The sequence below is a fragment of the Camelina sativa genome, chromosome 17, assembly GCF_000633955.1.
Source record: "Camelina sativa cultivar DH55 chromosome 17, Cs, whole genome shotgun sequence".
NCBI lineage: Eukaryota > Viridiplantae > Streptophyta > Magnoliopsida > Brassicales > Brassicaceae > Camelina > Camelina sativa.
Window position 1 is genome coordinate 26338093 of NC_025701.1, and position 17518 is coordinate 26355610.

At 33.8% G+C, this 17518-nt stretch overlaps 3 protein-coding genes across 3 annotated transcripts; 2 read left to right on the forward strand and 1 right to left on the reverse strand.

The window, feature by feature from the left end:
• Positions 178–1537, forward strand: LOC104758060 (dof zinc finger protein DOF1.6-like). Its single transcript, XM_010480864.2, has 2 exons — positions 178–640; positions 1023–1537. The coding sequence occupies exons 1-2, from the start codon at positions 253–255 to the stop codon at positions 1286–1288; spliced, it is 654 nt and encodes a 217-aa protein (XP_010479166.1). The 5' UTR covers positions 178–252; the 3' UTR covers positions 1289–1537.
• Positions 5280–8167, reverse strand: LOC104758061 (lysine histidine transporter-like 8). Its single transcript, XM_010480865.2, has 5 exons — positions 7706–8167; positions 6900–7033; positions 6343–6770; positions 6097–6228; positions 5280–5939 (listed from the first exon to the last, which is right to left on the reverse strand). Exons 1-5 carry the CDS (start codon positions 8080–8082, stop codon positions 5451–5453), a joined length of 1560 nt encoding a protein of 519 aa, XP_010479167.1. The 5' UTR covers positions 8083–8167; the 3' UTR covers positions 5280–5450.
• LOC104758062 lies at positions 12994–15092 on the forward strand. Its single transcript, XM_010480866.2, has 3 exons — positions 12994–13264; positions 13342–13656; positions 14156–15092. The coding sequence occupies exons 1-3, from the start codon at positions 13139–13141 to the stop codon at positions 14894–14896; spliced, it is 1182 nt and encodes a 393-aa protein (XP_010479168.1). The 5' UTR covers positions 12994–13138; the 3' UTR covers positions 14897–15092.

The window sequence follows — 17518 nt, forward strand, 5'->3', positions numbered from 1 at the left end:
AACCAAAATACTAAAATCCACTACCAACCATTTTTCAAATAAATTTAATCTATCAACTAAAACCTTCAAAATTAAAAGTAACAAATAAAAATGATATATACCAAAACAGCAACTGAAAGAACCGGAAAAAGCTTCTCTATATAAAAACCACAACACCACTCTCACAACATCCCCTTCTCTTTCGCTCTCTCTCTTCTTCCTTCTCTCCTAATTAAAACTTCTCTGTCGCTTTCTCATAAACCTCAACTTATAATGCCGTCTGAACCAAACCAGACCCGACCCAACAGAGTTCATGCCTCAACGGCGGCTTACCCACCGCCAAATCTGGCCGAGCCTCTCCCCTGTCCTCGCTGCAACTCCAACACCACCAAGTTCTGTTACTACAACAACTACAACCTCGCTCAGCCTCGTTACTTCTGCAAATCTTGCCGCCGTTACTGGACTCAAGGTGGTACACTCCGTGACGTCCCCGTCGGCGGTGGAACTCGCCGTAGCTCCTCGAAACGCCACCGCTCTTTCTCCTCCACCGCAACCTCCTCTTCTTCTTCCTCTTCCGTCATCACCACAACGACACAAGAACCAGCCACGACTGAAGCGAGCCAGACGAAGGGTAGTAGTAGTAGTAGTAACGTAATCTCAGGTCATGGAGGATTTGCTTCTCTGTTGGGTTTAGGAAGTGGAAGCGGCGGGTCGGACTACGAGTTCGGGTACGGTTCCGGGTACGGGCTTGAGGAGATGAGTCTTGGCTACCTTGGAGGTTCCACCGGAGGAGGAGGAGAGATTCCGGTGGTGGACGTTGGCAGTGACACGTGGCGGTTGGGGGAGGTTGAAGGTAAAAGTGGAGGAGGAGACAGTTTGATATGGCCTGGTCTTGAGATCTCAATGCAAAGCAACCATGTTAAGTGAAAGTGAAACCGTTTCTGAATCCTTGTCTTCTTCCTCTGTTCTGTTCTTTGTTTGTTTCTCTTTNGTAACTGAAGCGAGCCAGACGAAGGGTAGTAGTAGTAGTAACGTAATCTCAGGTCATGGAGGCTTTGCTTCTCTGTTGGGTTTAGGAAGTGGAAGCGGTGGGTCGGACTACGAGTTCGGCTACGGCTACGGGTACGGGCTTGAGGAGATGAGTATTGGCTATCTTGGAGGTTCCACCGGAGGAGGAGGAGAGATTCCGGTGGTGGACGGTGGCGGTGACACGTGGCGGTTGGGGGAGGTTGAAGGTAAAAGTGGAGGAGGAGACAGTTTGATATGGCCTGGTCTTGAGATCTCAATGCAAAGCAACGATGTTAAGTGAAAGTGAAACCTTTTCTGAATCCTTGTCTTCTTCCTCTGTTCTGTTCTTTGTTTGTTTCTCTTTTGGAATTTTCTGTTTGTTTTTTTTTTTTTTGTCTGTCCTAGAAAGAAGAGCAAAGAACACAAATTGAAGCAAAATGTTTTTTTTCTTTTTTAGTTTTTGAGGTCCAACAATGGTGGTGGTATGTAAATCCTCTGTTACTCTGACGAACATATTGGAATGGACTTTTAAGTTATTAAAAAAAAAAAACTTTTTTTGGTTGGTTAAAATTTGAAACGGTATAGTCAAAAACTCAAACTAGTAGAGAGCATAAAAGTCCAAAAAGGAAAAAAGTACAGAAGTGTACTGTTACAGAAGTGAGTAAGAGATACTCTGTTGATTTCGTCTTTGAAATGAGGAAACTGCGTTGAACTTTGTTTTGTTTTTATTAGATGTTATCACTTATCAATAACAACATTGTTCATTTGCAGTGTCAAAGATTTGGTATATCAAATCATGTGAGTCTAGTGATGTTAGAGATATTATTGATACATGAGAAGTTTGATGAAGCCACATTTTTACTATTTGAGTTTTGTTATTGTTGCTGTAGATTATGGTGTACTTATCAGGGCTCAACTCTTAGTCTTTTTTTTATCAAACTTTTCAACTCGAGTGTACAGTTAGTTACAATAGAATAGGGATTATAGCTAATGGATACTGTCACTTTAGTCTCCTATTGTGGTCAAAGCCAAAAACAAACTGTGCTGAATAACATTATGAGTTTATGACCCAAAGGACATATCAGAAAATAATGCTTAGGTTTGTTACCAACTAAAATTAACTTTAGCCAACATAAAAAAATCAATCAACGTTGTTCAGTCAAAGCGTGATCAGCTCCATTTGATTGTACATCAAATTATATAGTAATTTTGTTCCAGTCGATTTTTAATCTTTTTTTTTTGTTTGTTTCGATTTTTTTAAAAATAGTGAATGCGAAGTACAAATTAATCGACATATCAGTAATAATCTGGTTGGTGGTCTACTGGTCTTAAAGCCTAAATCAACTGAGATATCCTCATTCTTTTTACTTGCCGATTTGGTTTAGGTTAAAATTTTGAGAGGTTAAGGCACACACACACATCACTCTTTCGGAATTTTTATTTTGCTTAAATCGTTTCCAAATGGAACTTGAGCTAAGAGACTTTCCAATATTAACTAAGTTTATAAGGAATACAATCTGTTTGACAAAAAAAAAGGAATACAATCTAATTAGATTGTAGAAAAAGTTATGTAATGTTATCAATACTTCGCAAGGCGTGGATTAATTATGTAATGCTCAAATATTGCATGTAGTTTCTCATATCGTTATAAGTTTTTTCGTTATTTTTATATAAAATAGTTTGTTTATTTATTAAAAAAGAGGAAAATTTATCGAGTAAGAATTACCTTTGATAGTCCATTCAAATTAAAAGTGTAATCTACTATTTAAGAACTCTAAGTGCAAAAATTCACTTCTCAAAGTAGTATGTGTATTTGTTGACATATATATTCAAACCAAAACATTAGTTTCTTTCCACATGCATTACTATATAGAACACAGTAATCGAAACTTAATTAAGTCTTTATTGTATTCGAAAACATATATTAAGGATGTGGTGGCATGCCATCATAAGATCATTACAAAATCTAAAGTGTTAACAGTGGAAGTGGGAGTCATTGACCTTCAATTGTCAAATTAAATTAGAGTCATCATGAGTCTTGAATCATTTGCTAGAAAACAAGAAGATTCAATCTTCGAAAGAATGTTTATTTTTGATCCAAAGGTTGTCTATATTAATAACCAACCACCCAACATTTTTGTTATCCTTTTTGAAAATGCAACCACCCAACATTTGTTTATCAATTTCCATAATTACACAACTATGATGCCGTTTCCCAATTTTGTGGCTTCTCACATCATTGTCTCTCAGCATGTGTGTTGTGTTGTGACTTCTCTCGTCTTACCCTACATCAATTATTATTATGCTCATGTGATTTTTTTGTCTTCTATGAGATCCATATATAGTTTTATGATTTCAAATTTTGATTACCAAATGAACCAAATGAATTAAAGAAGAAGAAACAATTATTAAAATTAATAGTATAAATAGCAAAAGATAGAAATAATTTAATAATAAGCTTTAATGTTGTTATATATATATTATCAATTCTTGTTTTTAAAGAGTTTTAGTTAAACTTGGTAGTTGAAAACTGAAAAGCTTTCTTCAACAAGGTTTTTAAAGATAAGAATCATAAGATACACATACGGGAAATGGCCATTTAATACCAGTACACACTCCAAAAGTGCGAATTGCTACCTGTACAAACAAGAAGTGTCAATTTAAACATGTACCATAAGACATTTCACATTTCATACATGTACTCACAAAATCAAGCCAATTGCACAGTCCACGTTAACGGATTTAAGTCATCCGTTATAGAAACTGACTCAGAATCCACGTGTTTTTTTGACGTGGCAACGAAAATGCAAAACGACGCCGTTTTGATAAGTTTTTCTCGCAAAAATTTGTGGAAATTTCATACTCCGGAGATTCAAACTCATGACCTCAAATGTGTTTAGCATAGGACGTAACCAGTTGATCCAACTTTAATTCTCGACAATATGATACAAATTAATCCTCATAAACCTAACGTAACATCCATCGAAATCGAAAAAAATTTGGGTAATTCACACACTCGTGGGTCGAACCCACGATCTCTTACGTGTTTAGCATATGACTTAACCAGTTGATCCCACAACAATACTCGATAATATGATATAATTTTATCCTCATAAAGCTAAAAGAAATCTAAGTCTCAATTAAATGAAATATTTTTATTTATATTTATAAATTAAATATAACTGAGAATATAAAGATAAATTTGTATAACTAATAAATTTATAAATTTATATTGAAATTATAAATTTATAATTTATAACTGAGAATTAAATATAAATTAATTATAGCTGAGAATATATTTATATTTAAATTAAATGAAATTAATTTATATTCAGCCAAATTTGCTTCATAAGGTTTAAGGTTTGTAAATATTTCATTTAATTTAGAATATAAATTAATTTAATTTAAATATAAATATATTCTCAGTTATATTTAATTTATAAATTTATATTTAATTCTCAGTTATAAATTCTAAATTTATAATTTAAATATAAATTTATAAATTTATCAGTTATACAAATTTATCTTTATATCCACAGTTATATTTAATATATAAATATAAATAAAAATATTTAATTTAATTGGGACTTAGATCTATTTAATGTTTATAAAGATAAATTTGTATCATATAACTGAGTAATGTTGTGGGATCAATTGGTTATGTCCTATGCTATTAAAATCTGAGATCGCATATTCGACCCACGAGAGTGTGAATTTTCCAAATCTTTTTTGATTTTGATGGATGTTACGTTAGGTTTATGAGGATTAATTTGTATTATATTGTCGTGAATTGTTGTTGGATCAACTGGTTACGTCCTATGCTAAACACATGTGAGGTCATGAGTTTGAATCTCCAGAGTGTGGAATTTCCACAAATTTTTGCGAGAAAACGTATATTTTCGTTGCCACGTCAAAAAACACGTGGATTCTGAGTCAGCTTCTATAACGGTTGACTTAAATCCGTTAACGTGGACTGTGCAATTGGCTCGATTTTGTGAGTACAGGTATGAAATGTGAAATGTCTTATGGTACATGTTTAAATTGGCACTTCTTGTTTATACATGTAGCAATTCTCACTTTTGGAGTATGTACGGTTATGAAATGACCCTTTTACATACTGGTTCATCGCCTGATATAATTATTTTTCCCAAGCGTGCTTATTTTGTTGTTAAAGGTAAAAAACACATGTCAAATTTTACTAGGTGCTCATTTTGTGAAAAAAAAATATGCAGCACTTCAGTTATTTAAATCTTTAATCACAAACAAAGAGTTTACACTTTAACCACTCGTAATACTTCAAAAATCCAAATTCTATATATTGAAAAAAGCTTACTGAATATATAATACACATTACATTGATGAAACTTCAGAATACATAAAAGCACTCTGAACCAAAACACAGACAATACAAAATCTCTTAAAACTTCAAACATGCCAACCAAACAAACATATGCTATTACTACTTAGTTAGGTGGCTTGAAGAACTTGAGCTTAAGTCCATTTGTAACCATACTCCAGATCCCACCAATGGAGAATGCTAAGCTGAATGCAACTCCCAACCAACCCAATCCCCAGTGGAAATACCAATTGAAACTGTATTTCGCCGGTTTCTTAATCAATACCCACATGAAGCAAGGATAAGCAAATGTGACTGGGAGAGTGAGTCCACCGAGCAAACCCGCGAGACTAGACAGGAAAGGGAGAGCAACACCGATGAAAAACGAGACAAAACCGAAAAAAACACGGAAACCTGATCTGACCCATATGGAACAAGGTTTGTTGGTTCGGCTTGTGTAGCCAGCCTCAAAACTGTCAAAAGCGGGCATCGAGTATATCTGAAAGCTGCTCAAGCAGCTGAAGACTACTAGGAGAAATGCTGTCGCTAACAAGCCTCTCGGAATGTCATGAATATGGAATGCATATAAAGCAGCAAGCATACCTCCTGAAGGCATCTGAATGACCAAGAAAAAATTTACATAAACCATAAGTTCTTTAATACATTTTGCTAAACAAAACTGAGGTCAGACTAGATTTCACAAACCAAAACTGAACCAAACATCAGACTAGACTTTCTTAATTGACACTACATATATAGTAAGTGGAACTTACAAGGTTCCCATAAGCCCAAAATCCTCCAATGGAGATTGGAAAGATACACAGAGCAATGAAGAAGTAAGAAATCTTGGCTCCTCTCCACATTGGTACATGAGCTGGATGCTTAAACGTAGATGGCATTGTCGACTACAAATATTTTCAAAACTCATAATGAATCACAAGTACTCCAATATGTGCATTAATCTATAAACAGAAACCCTATAAAAAAAATCTATAAACAGAAACATTTTGCATTATTACCTGAATTTCCAAAACCAAGTTGTGACCTCGAAAGGCAAAAGCTATAATGCCAAGAGCATTCAAAACCGCGAAGAGCGAACCAGAAGTCGAAGGCATAGAAAGAGGCTCGTATGAGATAGTGGCTGGTCTTGGTTGGCTCACAGAGAGAACCCAAACCATTGTGGAATAAGTTATTGCTGTCACTGCTCCTATCAAGGAGAGTCCCGCAATCGAATTGAGGTTTGGAAGCTGAGACAGAACGATGCATAGAGATGTAAACACCAAATACCATTCGACTGTTGTTAAAGGGTTCGAGGTGCATAATGGACCGCAAACTATTTGGAAGAAGAGCTTCATTGTCTCTCCACCGATCAGAATCAGAGCTGTCGCGGTTCCTGCTGATAAGTAAACCGTGGGAAACAGTGCAAGCCAAACTCCCAACCTCTCTCCTGTTCCAAATCAAGAATCCAAGATTTTAGTAATAGAAGGACACGAAGTTAGTGTCACATTTTTTGGTTCCTTCTAATAGACATACATAGTAGACGCCTTAAATGTACAATTCAATTTTATCATTTTACCAAATGCAGCTTGTGCAAGCTCGACATATCGATTGTAGCGCTTCCCGGGGACAGCTTCGTGTAACTGAACTAGAATCCACAGTGTGTATAGTTGCCAACAATAGGCTATTGTCAAAGACAGTATTCCCCAACTCCTGTAACAACAATAATTCACTTCTTTAAGTTAGAAACAATCATATGCATCATCTTAAATAACAATCTGACTTGATCCATCACTAAGCTAAATACTCAACCTAAAAGCTATAACACGTATTTATAGGCTTCAAATGTTTAAACTTGTAACAATAATAGTGTTACACATAAATATTTATCTTTTTTGTACATATGTACCTACTTATACCAGAAATAAAAAAGGAGAATAAAAGTATAAATAAATGCAAATTTTGCCGGAAGTTAACAAGAAACAAAATCAATGATAAAGGAGGGCACTGTCTTAATCCAAATTAAAGCAAAAAAGTATGTCTGTGAGTAGCCACATGTGTAATGATGGAAGCATGAGAAATGAAAGAAAATAAAGAAAATATCTACTGCAAAAATATTGATATGTTTTCAAAGTTAAAAAGTAAATTAGTCAATATACTATTATTATTTCCGACAAGATAAAAAAAAAACAAAAAACTATTTAAATTTGTGCCAAAACAATAACATGTAAAGTGAACCCTGAAATTGGATCTGAACACCACAGAGACTTGAACCAACCCTCGCCGTTCACTAGAAAAAATAATCTTGAAAAGACTGAACACAAACTTCAAGTAGAAAAAAAAACTCAAAAACAAGAAAGAGAATCAAGAAAACGCAAAACGCACCAGCCAAGAAACGCAAACGCGACGGGAAGAACAAGGGCTTGGAAACCAACACCAGCGTTCAGATTGTGAAACGCGGCGTAATGAGCGTTTCCATTACGAGATTCGGTGATAGGGAGCCAAGCGTCTTGTGGGTTAAGCTTAGTGAGGTGGCCAACATCTTCAAGATACCCTTTCATGTTGACAAGAACTCGTTTCATAGGTGTACCAATCGGGCTCAAGAACCTCGGAGATATGAAAGAGGTTGGCGTCCATGTCGCCGACGATGGTTTGGTGGCCGGACGAGGTGATCTTTGGCCTGAGGGAGTTAGAATCTCCGGTGTTGAAACGCGTGGTGTGGCTGGTATTGATATTAGCTCTGTCTCGGGTCTTTCGTCCATTGGAGAGCAGGTGAAGAGTGCGAGAAGAAATGATGTTTTGGTTGGTTTCTTTTTTTTTTTTTCCTCTCACTATCACTCTCTCACTCCCTATTTAGAGGGGATTTATTTGCCTTTTATGTTTTTAAGGACAAACTTTATTGGTATTGAAACAAATTTTTATTTAAATACAAAAAGATGATAAATTAACTAACAAAGGTACATTATTTGACAATGTAAGTTGATATTTTAGACATGGTTATTTATAAGTTATAATGGTGCCAACATAAACAATTTTTTTTTGTAACATTAGGACGAAAATAGCCTTCAATACAATACAAAAGTTCTGAGCATAGGTTTGACCAGTAAGTATATGATAGTGGGGTCAAATTTTAAACATTATGACCAATTTGTTTTTTTTTTCTATCAAAAATATTCAAATCAAGTATTTCATTTCGGTTCTAGTCGAAATAATCTTAAATTATCCTCGTTAGTGTTTCTTATTATAAACTTTTACAATAAAAAAATCAGAAAGTAATAAAAAGTTATGAGAGAGGAGAGAAACGTTTCTTCATCAAGAAACATTTGAAACGTTTCTTGCATTATTAGACTATCCTCATTGGTTCAACTTTCTTTACAAAAATAAATATAATCAAACAATTAAAATATTAATTTATTTTGTTTTTAAGAATACTGATGATGATAGTCTTAGTTCAAAAAAAGAAAATTGAAATACGTAACTGGAAAATGGAGAGAATTCAAGACTAACCAAAATTTTTAAACTTCACATTTGTATCCTACACAATTCAATACAATGATGGAATATCAGTAGTGATTTTTAAAAAGGTATCAATTCAATGAAGGAGTGAAATGCCGTAATACTCTCCAAAAAAAAATACATATTTGGAGTTTTGTTTAATAACAATTTTTGTACTAATTAGGTTTTCGTTTTTGCAATGAGAAAATGCATAACATCCCTATATGCTTATAATTTTTATAATATCTTACATAGTTTTATAACATTTGATGTTTTATAATACATATTATAAAATGATATTTATGAAAAGAATTGTTCATTAATATTTCGAAAAGTTGTAGATGGATTTCAAAAATACTTTTTCTTAATTCCACTTTTCAAAAATTCTCCATTTCTAAAATTATATAAAAACTGATACTACAAATCTGATATTTATTCAAATATGTGTGTAATCTTACAAAAAAACATAAATTACCTTTATATGTGTGTAATTTTTTTTTATATAATTAAAAAATACCTTATAAATATCTTTTAAAAACATTTTAAAACCTTATAAAAGTTCATAAATATGTGGGTCGAGTCTTCAAGTAGTCACTATCAAGAAGTATCTTATAAATTTTATACAATTTAGTAATTTCATATTTACTAAGCTGTATTTCTTAAAAAAGGGTACAAAAGAGATATTAAAAAAAAAGAATCTCAAAGTTGTATAATAAAAGTGGGATACTTTTCAATAATAAAGTAATATTATGCATATTATAGATACAAAATTATATATATATATAATATATGTGTGTGTAAAAATTACCTATATTGACGATATATAATCTTAAGAAAAATAACTAGACTAACACCCTATGACTAATATGATTCTAATAACAAAATTATGAATATGAATATTTTTTTTTTTTTGCTAAAAGACTCTTAACCTTGTATTTAATATTTTATTAATGATTGCTATTTTCAATTAATACTTACCTATATATATATTTGCAATTTTTTTTGAATTGCCAACAAATATTTATTTATCATTTTTTTTGTTTATCTTAATATTGAACCACAATATACCGGCTCATTAGCCAAATCCCTATATTCATAAGAACTTGGACTCAAACCTAGTGCGATGGTTGCTGTTTTCGCTGGATTTATTATTTGTAATTAGACTAAAATCACTTCACTATATGTATATCTATACATCTCTATATTCCACCTGAGCAATCTATCTCTTGTGGCTATGCGATTTAGAATAGCAAGCCAACTTAATACTTTTGTGTGGTCTGGAGTTGGGGAACCAAACAACCTAAAAAAAAATACTACAGTATTTACTTGTATTTTATTCTTACTGTTTCATTATCCATAACCATAATGCATCAAACATTAATTTCGAAAATTCACCAACTATCATTTCATTTAGTTTATCTCATTATGATCCATATATATATATATATATATATATATATATATATATATATATATTCTTTGGAATCTATTGGATACATGCTCCACTAATTCTTATACTTGAATTGTAATATATTATCAGAAAATAAAAAACCTTAAATCTGATGATGAACATGTAATTAGTCGATATATTAAAATTCACATGAATAAGAAACCATATATGGGAGGAGGCTAAATCTTTTTCTGAGAGATTTTTGGATTCTTCGCCATCTTTGGAGGATAGGGATCCCTCTTCTCGTTGTCAGGTGGATGGATCATGGAAAGGTTCGGATCTTTTTGAGGGCCTGAGATGGTGGTATTATGATAGCGAGGATACTACGATTCTTCTGGGAGCATGGAGCCATAGACGGGATCCTACTCCCCTGCATTCAGAGTTACAAGCTTTGATTTGGGCTATGGAGTCCCTTACGGTGGCTGGCGTTGATTGTCAAGCGTTCGAGACAGACAGCGCAGAATTAGTTGCGATGGTACAGGCTCCTGATGATTGGCCCGCGTTCTCGAATCTGCCGGATGATTTCACCTTGCTTGGATCATCTTTTCCTTCATTCACGATGGCTAGGATTTCCCGTGCTTCTAATATAAGGGCAGATTGTCTTGCTCGTTCTTCAAGATCTCTAACTTCTGAAGCTTCTTTTGTAAACTCTTTTCTTCCAGTTTGGACAACCAATCTAGGAGTTTCCTTTTAATTTAATTTAATGTTTGGTTGAAAAAGAAAAAAAAGAAACCAGATATGGATTTGTCGTCTATCTACTACAAGTTTACTTGGATTTTTGTTGTTGTTGTTGTAAATCATAACAAATTATGAATCACTAAACTTGAATAAGAATATATATCTTTGAAATAGAGTTTAGAATGCTATTATTTATTCCCAGTGAAATAAGACAAGAAATATATATCACAAAATATTTCGATATAAAATGTTTATGTCATAAAATCTAATTATTTTTCGCGCCCAAAACCGTTACCATTTATGTTTAGTTTACGTGCGAATTTTAAATAAAATCTAATAAATTAAGTGAAACAACAACAACAACAACAACAACACGAGAGATAGCTATTATAATGAATAAATATGAACCTATATATTTTTGTCTAAAATTTTTTTATTTGACCATAAATTGTAGAAAATGTATTCATGGGTATCTGAAAATTTATTTTGCACTACAACTAAAAACAATTTAACATACAAGATCATCTAATTACTTACTCCTGAGTTCTTAAGTTTTATCAATATAACCTAGGTAGATCTTCAGTTTATACTCAGATCTATAAACATATCTTTAATCAAAATTTTACGAGAAGCTATTGAGAAATAAGAAATGGATCTTGGTCATCGCTCTAACAACAACAACGAAAGTAGTTCTAGGTCTAGTGATCTGTCGTATTTCAAAGAATAAAAATCAGTGTATCCTTTTGTTTTTGTAATTGAAATATATCTCTTATTATTAAGATGCAATATATTAAACGGGAACAAAGTCCAGATTAATAAAAACAAAACAACAACAAAATAAAAGAGAAGATTTGATATAGAACACTTGTTGTCAAGGTTCATCCCACATATCCCTCCACCGTTTTGATAACACAACTGTTCTTATAGCTTCTTGTATGGTAAGCCTTCTTAAGATATTAAACAAAAGATCGGTTGGGAGGTCGCTAATTCGATCTTGAGTATTGTCTTCATCAACACCAACACTTTGGTTTTGTGCATCAGATGATGGTAGTGGATTATTCTCCATGGATTGATTGAATTGTTAGAGACGGAGATTGTGAAGAAGAGAGAACTTTTTCTTTTTACTTTGGATTATTCATATGTAAGAAAAAGAGAGGTGTTAACATGCATATATATTCTTGATATGTAGTTAATTACGAGGAGATGAGAAAAGACTAAATAAAGACAATACAAATAATTGGGGTTATTTTCATAATTAAAAAATCTAACCAAGTAAAAAAAAACAATTTCTTTCATTTGAACACTTTTACTTTATTTTTCTTTTACACACAAAAATTGCGAAAATTAATAAATGGAACCATTTTCCTTTTATAAATGATATTTACTAAGTAAATTTTCTTTCCCTGAAAAAGAAAATGACAATTAGATTTCAAAAATATTAAAATTAAACTGCAAATAGTTTATTGAGATGCACAAAAAAAACATAATATTTGTGGTTCTGATTATGTCATATATAAAAGATTAAAATATGAAAAAGTATTGTTAATATGTAAATCACCGTAAACAGACACTAAATAACTAAGCTATGTTAGTCTAACAAATAAATATAAATGCTATCGCTATAATTATAATTATATATTTTTCATAAAACTATAACGCCATAATCCCCATTTTATGTGAATATTTACAAAAAAAATTATACTATAATATGCTCCCTCCGTTTCAAAATATAAGATGTTTTGAGTGAAAACACGCAAATTAAAAAATAACCACTTAAAAAATATTCAACCAATCATAAACAAAAATGCATAAAATAAATAATAAGAAAATATAGAAGTAATCTAAAAGTTAATTAAAAATTGAAAATATCTTATATTATATGAAACAAAAAAATCTCTAAAACATTATATATTATGAAACAGAGAGAGTATTACATATTATTAAAAATTGTTGATTTTTGCATGAACTAAAAGAAGGTTTTATAATAGTTGCAAATATTAAATTAAATGGTTAGTGTAAAGTGTAAACTGGTATAGAGCGCACATACCATGTGAGAAGACTTTGCCACATCACTAAAAAGAAACCGATATTTGGAAAACATCAATGGGCTTTACCGTCATTTCCCTAAAAAGAGCCGCGACGAGACAGTCGTTGACGACGATGACGGTTACGACGGCGTAAACGTTATCGGTCGAATGAAGATGTATCGCTCTCCTTTCTCCGTCTTACTCTCACTCTTCTTCCATGCCCTTACTCTAGCCGTAGCTCTCGATCCGTCGCAGCCTGACGAATCCAACATCACAGTAACACCTATTCTACAGGTAAATTTTCAAATCGATTAAAATCAATCTTCGTCTCCGGTGTTTGATCGTATGACCAATTGATTTTGATTACTTAGGATGTGTTGAAAGAGATAACGGTGAAGCAGAAGTGGAATCTAGAGGAAGTTAGATTTAAGAAATTGGAAGTTAAGAAGCTTCGTATTGGTATTGGTCGGAGATTTGAGATCCGGATCCGATTAGGGAAGAGCCGATTCGTTTTCATCTTCCCGGATGAAGTAACCGATTGGAGAAGAAGCGGCGGAGGAAGAGATGAGGAGTTGCAGGAGGTAGTTCGGGAAGTTAATTCGACTAAGGTTCTTGATCCTCTTGTATTGAAAGGTCCATTTGAGCTACGAGTCGACGGCGATGACCGCCTCTCGCTTGAGTTGCCGGTAAATCTTCCATCTCTCTTAATGCTATGATTGATGTAAATGATATACTCAGTGTTAGGATTATCCGAGGAATTAGATTCTTAGGTCTTGTTTTAGTCATTAGGAATTAGATTAGTGTTTGTCTAAAAGTTTCTTTCCATGTTTTGAAGCAAATTGCGGCAGTAGGTTATCACAAGATTTGCTATGATTGATGGTTATGATCTATTCGTTGCTAAGGATATCAGAGGAATTAGATTCATAGGTCTTGTTAACTGAGTTTCTGGCGTTTTTCATTCCTGGTCTCGAGCAGATGCATGTTTGAATGTTCCTGTTCCGTTGGATTTTACATTAAACTCTGAATAACGTTTTAGGGAAGACTTGGTTTTTGTGTGTTCTTAAACCTATAAACCCAGCCAGTGTCACTATAAACCTCTGCTTTGATATTAAGTCTGCAATTTCCTTGCCATGTTTTGTAGCTTGTTTTGTCACTGATGATGTTGAGCTTATGATCTGTTTTCAGATGAACATTTCACATAGCGGTTTAAAACGAGTTCTTGTCAGTGAGGGTATCTCAGTAGAAATAAGGGAAGCTCAAGCAGTCTCTCTTTTCCACTCATCCCATCGAAGATATGCTGCTACTGTCGATTCTGTTAATATTAAAGAAGAAAATTCTTTATTGTCGTTCCGGGGTTCTGTGTGCGTGCCATTGCCTCCCATACAAATCGTAGGATCAGCTTCATTGGTTGCCTTTAGGACTCCGAATGATTCGCAAATCAAGACTTCTTATTTATCCGATGAGGCAATCCATTTACATGCAGATAAATGTTATTATAAAGCACACACGTACAGGCAGCATCGTTTCCCAACGGATCTTCTTGGCTTGAAGATTGACAAGTTGGAAAAAGTTCTGAGCTCTTTAGGGAATGGAACCCGACAAACAGTAAGCTCTGTGACAGCGAAATTGAAGGCATCAGGCATGGTACGGTTTCAGTTGGAGATCGAGAGAAGTATTGGGAGGAATGAGAGTGTAATAAACAAAAGAGTAGAGTGGAGAACAAAACCGAAGATCGAACGGGTTTGGTTTGAAGTAACGGCGAAAATTGAAGGGGATAAGTTGAAAACAGTGGGGATGAGAAAAGTGGTGCCTTTCATTGAAGTGGATACAGAAGCATGGAGCAGTTTGATGTCTAACATGTCATTCACTAAGTTTCCATCATTACTTGTTCCTCAAGAAGCTTTAACACTCGATGTCAAATGGTAGGCACGACACTTTTTGTAATTAACTTTGTCTTTTGTTTTTGTTTCTCTCTCTTTACATGTTTGATAATCTCCCAGAAAGGCAGAAACCACAATGTAATGATGGATTGTATTTAATCGCCCTTGTATGTATGTATTTATATACTTCTGGTTCTATAAAGGATTATTTATCACGAAAATTGGTGAAAGGAGTTGTGTTAGGCTTCGGCATCATTGCATGAACAAGTGTTGGATTTTGAGATTGTGTTAAATTTACATATATTTTCTTCACTTTAAATTTACAATTATCTCTCATTTAAACACACTACGAATTATAATATAACTCCTGTGGTAGTTTAAATATTTTTCAATTATGTAAACGTGAAATGTTTGGGTCAACAAAGTTATTTAGTCCGACCCATGTAAATCACAAAAATATAGCACTTTGAGAAGAAACCATCTTATATTATAATTATAGACTTTATAGTTATATCAAATATTTACAAATGACCATTTCCAGATTATTACTTTAGTTTGGTCTTAATTTTTGTTTTTGTCATCACAAACTTGAATTAAAATTCATAAAAGTTGTGTAATCGGTCTGGTCGAATACATGTTTTTTTTTTATAATCATCGCTTGCTTGCACCAAGAGGTAAACACGACAAGTCGTCTATAAGCAAAGCACAGATTCATACCCTTTTTAAATTTATTTCATATAAGTTCTAGTTCCATCGTACGGAGTCTTACACATCATTTCAAAATATTTTGTCAACTGTTTTCTTTAAAGTTTAGCCGATGTTTCACCTTCTTCGCTTGGCGCTTCGACGTATACGGTGAGCGTATTCTCCTTACACATATTATATGATCGACATTATAAATGACATAAAAAACCATTATTACAAAACATTAATCTGATTTTCTTTTACTTTATATCTAACAAGTTTGGTTTTTCTTTTTCTGTCAATATTGAAATGCCAATAGTCCGTTTTATTAACACGCTCCAAAACTCTAATGGGGTTTGACAGACTTGGTCTAATAAAAACCACAATTTTAAAAATTAGTAAATTGTTGTATTTTTTTTTTCATGACTGTTAGTTTTGCTGCGTTTGCAGATTAGCCTACATACTTTTTTTTTTTGGCAGCTGTCCTCATACTTTTCAAATTTTTGTTTTTTCTGTTAATTTTAGGAATAATATTCCAAATTACAATTTGTCTACTCAGTTTTTTTTTTGGTCATCTGGTGTTATTGATAATATTTGAAAGGATACATTGTAAAATACATCTTAAGCCGGCGGAAAACAGATATATCCCTGGAGTCTAAAGCCCAAAAGAGGGAGGCTAAGCCGGCAGACAAACGAAAAGTCCCCGTAAACAACTAGAATTACACGACAGAGATGTTAAAGCCACAAGCGAAAGAGTATGAACTCAACACTAAGAACAGAGGCAAACTAACAATAATACCGAAGAAAAACACTATGTCTAAACAAACAAATCCAACTTATCTTTTGAAGTTTCTGCGAATGAGATGTATTAATGCTGCCCACGGCCACCGCATCAATCAACAACTGCCTCCTCCTATCACAATGAGAGATGATCTCTCCCAACCAGAAACCAGACTTCATGACCTGACAAGCAAAGGCTCAATTCAGAACCTCAATACACTTCCAGATGCGGCAAGACGATGATGCATCAAAGAGCGCCTAGATAGAAGCCATGAAAAGCAAACCGACATCCTCCAGATTCGGAAACGCTGAGACAAGGAGCGAAACAAACCACTTCGATGAGTAAAATTCAAGAACCGACAATCATCTACAGAGGTTACCATCACCAGCAACTTCCACCTAAGAGTAGAAGGATTTGATGCAGAGAACCGAGTATCAACTTCACACAAAAGAACCTCTACTTAGCAAGGAAACAAACTAAAAGGGCAACTATTAGGAAAGCCAGAAGAAATGGTGGCCGAGAGAACAAAGGCGAGGAGACAACAGCCTACAGAAAACGCACAAACCAAAAATGCGGCATCAAATCAAACTGAAGCACAAGAGCTAGAAACAGATCTGGTTTGTGAGGAGGCAAAAAAACAATGGCTTGAATCCGCCGATCTCAGATCCGGCACCATCTTCCTCGCTAAAACCACGAACCAAATAACTCTGAAAAGCTCGACCGCTTCCGCAAGACCACCAAAAGCACAACTGATTGACCTAAAACGCAACCCCCGATCGAAGGCTAAAAACTTCTCAAAGCTTAAAAAGAAACTAAGGAAAGCAAAGAAGGAAGAAAAACAGGGAGACCAGAGTCGGTGCTAAAGGAGCCACCGCACTCCAGTCTCAGATCTGAGGAAAAACTGAGCGGCCGCTAGATTTAGACGAGAGAGAAGAGAGCTTTTTCTCGAGGCCAGCGGTAAAAAAAAAAAGGGGATTTGATTTTTGTCTACTCAGTTACAAATGATGATCAGTTTTAAGCAAATTTAGATCTAAAACAATAAAATAATATTTTCGTTAAAATGTCATAGAGAAATTCTCATATATATCAACACTAAATTTTAATTAAAATAATTGCTTAGACCAGCCATTAGAGTAAACTAATCCACAAAACCCACAACTAAACAAAAAAATTAGATCCCTTTAGTCTATTATACCATTGAGT